Here is a 6,886-nt window from a genome sequence, read left to right as displayed (position 1 = left end):
AAGACTATACTTTCACTCTCCTGTTGTTCTTTGATATTCTACGGCCTGGTATGTTTTATTCATTTAATAAATAATTAAGTTTCCCTTGGAGAATCAGATACCAAATATTATTATTATTATTAAATACATAATCAAATCAAATGAAAGCACTATATTTGTAAAACTATGAAACATTTCAAAGATTGCTTTTCAGGCAAACATGCCCACCGTAAGATGAACCTAAATAGGTTTGTATGGGGTTTCTAGGTGTACGTATGTAGGACTAGTAGCATGCCAAAGTTTTTGATAGAGCTGCCATTGAGCCCCATTATAAATTTCTCAAATTTGAAAGCACCATATTTCTAAAACTATGAAACATTTCAAAGATCCCTTGTCAGGCAAACATGTCCACCGTAAGATGAACCTAAATAGGTTTGAATGGGGTTTCTAGGTGTAAGTATGTAGCATGCCAAAGTTTGTGCTATATTGCCATTGAGAATGTATTGGGCGTTTACGTTAAATAACTCAGAAACTACAAAACATTTCAAAGTAAAAAGTTCCAGCATGTGTGCCCACAGTATGCTGAATTATCAAAAGTGTGAATGGAGTTTCTAGGTGAAAGTGACTTTTTGACGTGCCATAGAGCTGCCATTGAGCCCCATTATAAATTTCTCAAATTTGAAAGCACCATATTTCTAAAACTATGAAACATTTCAAAGATTTATTTTCAGGCAAACATGCCCACCGTAAGATGAACCTAAATACGTTTGAATGGGGTTTCTAGGTGTAAGTATATAGCATGCCAAAGTTTGTGCTATTGCCATTGAGAATGTATTGGGCGTTTACAAAACATTTCAAAATGAGCGCAGTGAAATTTCAGATCAGCAGAACACAGTGAATCAGGCTGGAACCCAGGCAACATTCATATATTCAGGACTTGCACACATTTTCAATTCTCAAAAATAGATCTACATGCTCATAGCGAAGCACACTATGACTAAAACAGGAGTATATGAATAGGCTTTAAGAAATGAGTAGACAGAATAGGGTTGGGTGACGATACGAATACATCGTCAATCGCGAATATACGAATCCAATCGCCGAATATTTTTATTAGGCGATTTTTCGGGACGATTTAGCCCAATTAACCAGCAAGTGGCCGGGTGGAAATCCCCTCCTCCCGTTATAATGGTATGCTCCCACAGTCCGACTCCCCGCACTCAGCAGTCAGCAGCCGGGGAACGGCACTAACGGCAGCCGTAAGAGCCGAGGGAGGCTGTAGCCTACATGTTGTTTAAGCTCCGGAGTCCAGACCCATGCAGTTTAATAATATACTGTTATACAGTCACAACAGAATGCACACTGCTGTCTCGTGTCTCATCACAATCCCAATGCGCCACCCGTGAAGTCGGGGGGAAAAAAAAATAAAAAACAGGCTGGTAGTGTTAGTATAGATGAAGTTAGTTCAGTGTGTTGAAACAGTAGCTACACGCTAAGCTAAGCTAACGATCCCCGAGCCTATACTGTATAGGCTCGGGCAACGTTAGCTTAGCGCTTAGCTTAGAGTTAGCGCCCCTCTGAGCCTGTGCGGGGAGGCAAGACTTCTCCACTGTATAGGCTCGGGGATCATCAACGTGAACGAACCCCGACACCAGCGCTGCAAAAATGGACAGATCTACAAGCTCTCAACGCGTAGCGAACGGCACTGCAAAAACAGGCAGGACGCGATGCCTTGCGAGCCTGTGTGGATCAGCCCGGCCACAGGAGCTTGTGGGCTCCGCTCCGAGCCTCCGACGGACCGGTGCGGGAGGCAGGCAAGGGAGCAAGTTACTCTGGCTGGCAGTGGCTGCGCAGCAGAAACAGACTGACCTACAAGCTCTCAACGCCTAGCGAACGGAGCTGCAAAAACAGGCAGGACCCGGCACCTTAAGAGCTTGTAGATCTGAGCTGTTCTCACTTTACTTTTATGACACGAATACATCGTCAATCGCCGATTCTTGGTCAGACGATGGGCGGTTGAAAAAAATTGGCATATCGCCCAACCTTAGCATTTATAAAGGCCTTAGGCTATTGAATTGATTGATTGAAATATTTATTAACAGTTTGTAGAATTTACAGTACATTTTAAGCACAAACTCAATACAAAGACTGTTAACTGTGAGTGGACGACCCAATTAAGCATTACACTTGTTTACAACAGGGTCCACATTGTTCAATTCATCAAAACATTTAGAGACATACAAATAGACACTTCTATGTAGACACTTCTATGTAGCTAAAGAACAGAACTATATATAAGATAGATATAAAAGGCAACACACCACGCAGTTAATATCCAGACACAAATAAACCTACGTTCTGTTACATAAGGCTTGTCCGTGTCTGTCTGGAATCTACTGTCAAAACACCTCTGCCTGCCAAGAGTACATTCTGTAAGAAACCCTCCTCTAATAAACTGAAGATGTAGCATTGCCCATATGAAAGCAGAATTATGACAGTCGGTGTAGCCTAGTATATTAACGTAGCTATTTTGCATCCTTATTCTACCTGCTGTAGAAACTGGCAAATATACTTGCCCGTTTAATACAAGCGTCAAGATCATTTAAATTGCTATTGATATACATCTTTGATGAATTGAACAATGTGGAACAATGTGGACCCTGTTGTAAACAAGTGTAATGCTTAATTGGGTCCTCCACTCACAGTTAACAGTCTTTGTATTGAGTTTGTGCTTGAAATGTACTGTAAATTCTGCAAACTGTTAATAAATATTTCAATCAAAACTGGGTATTATAATGATATCTGCAGTTCATTGAATGCTGATCGCCACACAAAGCAGATATAGAGAACAATGGGAACAGAGGAAAACAATAAACGACAAAGCAGGAGGTCGTAAAATGTACGCTAATCTGACACAAATGATGTATCTTTATCTTACCTTGCGAAAAATAATGCTTCTTCTCCTGGAGTATGACCCGTATGAGGGACAAGTTTGTGTAAATATGTGTGTTGTTGCTCTTCAAGGATTGTTTTGATCTCAAACTTGTTTATCACAGTCGGAGAGACTCTGAGTTCTTGTTCTTCCCCCTGTAATGTCAACGTCACCAAATCCCACCCAATGAGAGGCGGAGTTTTGTTTGATTGATATATATATATATACAAAACCTCGCAGTAAAAATATAAACAACTTTTGCCATGACGTAGCCCCACGCCAAGCTTGCACTGAAGCGTTGAAGCAAGTTAAGCAACATATATTCAAAACACTGTTGACATAATATTGTCTACTCTGCATAATGTTTACACCCATGAATAAGCATTCGTTCTCAAAGTGGGGTATGAATTAATTAATACTACAAGGTTCTTCCAGGGGGTTTAGTAGTGTTCCGAGCAAATCAAATTAATGTAGCTGCATCAATCATTTTAGGCATATATTTTATACGTTGTCGTTGACTATTACGAAATATTTGAACGACAAATAAAATACACACATATTTTCTTCTGATTCCTGGCACAAAACCATTACAGGTGAGCGTCCACGGCCAAATACATATCAATTTGAAGGGGTCCTTGACATGAAAAAGATTAAACTACCGTAGTAGTAATGCTAAATGCATAAAGATAGATCTTACTTCTTAGTTTACTTTCTTTTTGGGGAGGGGGTGACGTCACAACAGTTCCCATAATTCCTTGCGACCACACGCCTTTGTCGCCTTGCGAAAGAGACTACATACGTCTACGGTATGATCATGACATTGTTATTTATAACTGACTGACTGTATGATATTTTGACTTTTGGTGTCGATTTGTGAAGTAATTTCGGCCTGCGTTGAATGTGAACCTTGTTATTTTCTACACGAATATTGATGGAACTGTCAATGTGTCACTGTGTCTGTCTAGACTTATTGACATGTGTGTTTTTATTACCAACACCGATGTATAGTTAGCATAAAGATCGTATTTAGATACACGTTCACATTGTATTTACTTGTTGTGCTTTTATTAAGAGAATGGTTGTTGACATTGTCAACTTGAAACTGAAACGAAACGTTTCGCTGTGGCTGAAATGCATTCATTTGCCAGAAGAGGTCACTCTTGACTTTGTGAGAAAAACATACACTTGCTTATTCATGTCTATCTGATTGATTGATTGATTGAAATCTTTATTAACAGTTTGTAGAATTTACAGTACATTTTAAGCACAAACTCAATACAAAGACTGTCAACTGTGAGTGGACGACCCAATTAAGCATTACACTTGTTTACAACAGGGTCCACATTGTTCAATTCATCAAAACATTTAAAGACATACAAACATTTAGAGACATACAAATAGACATTTCTCTGTAGGTAAAGAACAGAACAGGAATTCATCATATAGGAAGCAAAAAAGGGAAAAGATACAATATACAGTGAGGGAAAATGGGGTGGGGGGGATTCAGATTTTACAGAGGCCAGTTTCGAATTGCAGCCATCCGTAGGTGCCCTTTGAGAGCGGTTTTGAAGGATCTCACAATGATCTCAAGTAGCTTCTGGATAATATGTATGTCCAATTGTCTATGTATGTAGATATCATCTCACATATTTCTCTCAGTGGTTAGATCTTCTTACCATGGTGGTTTGATTCCCACAATGTATTACTTAACCCCCCTAGCTGGTCATGAAGAGGATACAGTGTTATCAAAGATAACTTTCAGTGTTAATTACAGTATGTATGCCTCACATTCACCCTTTTACACTGAGGCAACCCGCCACACCAGGGTTCAGTCAGTGTCCAAAGTGCAACGCTAGGTGGAATTGTCTTTATTAGACAGAAAGGTAAACAGCTTGAGGACAGCCATACACTTGGTCTAACAGAATAACACAAACAAGTCTGGCAGACTTACTTTCACTGAGGTCCTATATAAAACTGGAAAAACCTCCTGAGCCACTGTATGACGGGAAAAACAACTGACCACAGAAAAAAGGTGAATTGCTTGAGTTCTTCGCACATCAGAGTTCACACTTCATGTTGTAATCTCTACTATAGGCAGCAGTTCAAAATGGCTCCGCGGATGGATGACATTATGGGCCTGTGCTGTAACATATCAGCCGACCAGCAGATAAAAGTGGCAGTGAAGAACTCTACTAAAGGAGCCATGGTGGCGGGAGGGACTGCCTTTCTAGGGGGGCCTCCAGGAATTGCTGTTGGTAAGACAAATCAGACCGTGGACAATAACGCCTATTTTATACGAATGAATTAATGAATTAACAGATTTTCTAGAAAAACATTTGTTGGGTTTTTCACTTGATAATCTAGTTATTTGGGCCACTTGTAAAATAAAATATAAATGACACAAAGCTTTTTTTACTTTATGAAACTCACCTTAAATTGTTATTCCTATTCTGTTAATAAATATATAGTTGCCTTTTACACCTTTAACCCTTTTGTTTGAGTGGCTGCTTGGGAGTTGGGGAAAGCCCCTAGACTGGTGCATAATAACCTGTATAAATGAAGCTTAAAACTTCTCAATGTCCAATTTAAAGCACAAGGTGGCACCATTACCGTCTACTCAAAATGATGTATAATTATGTTCCATTATAGTTTGTTATACACACACGATTGTTCTCTTCTTGCGATCTTCTAATGTTACTGCAGTGAATCATTTTACTCTCTAAATACGCTCTGTCTACCTCTACTATATCCCACCTCCTGTCCTCTCCCAGGTGGTGCAGTGGGTGGTCTGCTGGGCAGTTGGCTGACCAGTGGCACGTTCAAGCCCCTGCCTCAGATCCTGCTTGAGCTCCCCCCTCAGCAGCGGCAGAAACTTTACGGAGATATTGTGGCCATCGTAGGACATCTGGACTGGACTGATGTGGCCCAGCTTCTTGCTCTAGTGATGGCCAGCGCCTCCCTCCTGCAACAGGTCACTGCTGCATTATTAAGCTATGTCACCAAGGAGTTGAGGGCAGAGGTACGCTATGGAGATTGATCTGCATTTTGTTTTTGTGCAGATGGAAATGGATACACCACTTTGAGGTGTATCCAATAAGATTGATATTTGATTATGGACTGTTAGTCGTGGACAAGACTGACACAGGACCTTGTTAAGTAGAACTACAGTGAAAGTCCTGTGTACTTTCTTGACGTTGATGTGCCTAAAATATATGGCTACTGCATTTTCAGGAATATCTGAGGAATATTATTTTTTCTTTCTTTTTTTTCAAGATGTTTTGGGGGCTTTTTGCCTTTGATAGATATACATAGTAGGTTGACAGGAAATGTGGAGAGAGATGTGATCGGGATTCGAATCCACGACACACTGTCAGGCTGGATTACTAGCCTAGGTGGACGGTGAGACGTATGGGAGGAGTGCTGCTGTAAATTGTTAAAACAACAATGGATATGTGCAGATTTTAAATGATTGGTTAATCAGATAAACCACTCATATCAGAAGATATATAATACCTGGGTTAGGGTTAGGGCACTCTAGTCTGCACATTCTTTATTGTTTTGCAGGGGTAAGACAATAAAGAACGTGTCGTGCAGACTAGTCGAGTGCTCCAGTTTATTACTTTATTTTATTTGGGTAGTCTCCTGAAGTGACCAGGTATTATATCTTCTGATGCAAGTTGTCCCTGTTGAGCACTGACGAGCCCTTCAACATTCTGCTGTCTGAAGCATGCACGACTTCTCTTTATCCAACCACTCATATCACTTGTTACTGGTGGTTGGCTACAGGAGTCGTTTATGATTAACCACTTGAACCCTAGCATCCATATTCCGGGGGGAATTATCAACAAAAGTTGCTCACAACACGTGTTGTGACCTGCCGTAAGCTTGTAGATCGGCTATTTTCAGAGAAGAGATTTGGTGTAGAGGGAGAAAACGTGTAGGAGAAGGAGGGAGACCCGCACACTGCCACTTGCT

At 40.5% G+C, this 6,886-nt stretch overlaps 1 protein-coding gene across 1 annotated transcript; it reads left to right on the top strand.

Annotated features, from left to right (window-relative positions):
* Window positions 1–5,018: 5,018 nt before the first annotated feature.
* On the top strand, window positions 5,019–5,948 carry LOC310870820 (protein C19orf12 homolog; the record flags this gene model as incomplete). Its single annotated transcript, XM_083782140.1, has 2 exons — window positions 5,019–5,166; window positions 5,683–5,948. 2 exons carry the CDS (start codon window positions 5,019–5,021, stop codon window positions 5,946–5,948), a joined length of 414 nt encoding a protein of 137 aa, XP_083638266.1.
* Between the last annotated feature and the right edge of the window lie 938 nt (window positions 5,949–6,886).

This window comes from Protomyctophum parallelum, assembly GCF_964188405.1.
Source record: "Protomyctophum parallelum genome assembly, chromosome: 14".
NCBI classification, from domain to species: domain Eukaryota; kingdom Metazoa; phylum Chordata; class Actinopteri; order Myctophiformes; family Myctophidae; genus Protomyctophum; species Protomyctophum parallelum.
This window is presented reverse-complemented; position numbering and strand designations above follow the sequence as displayed.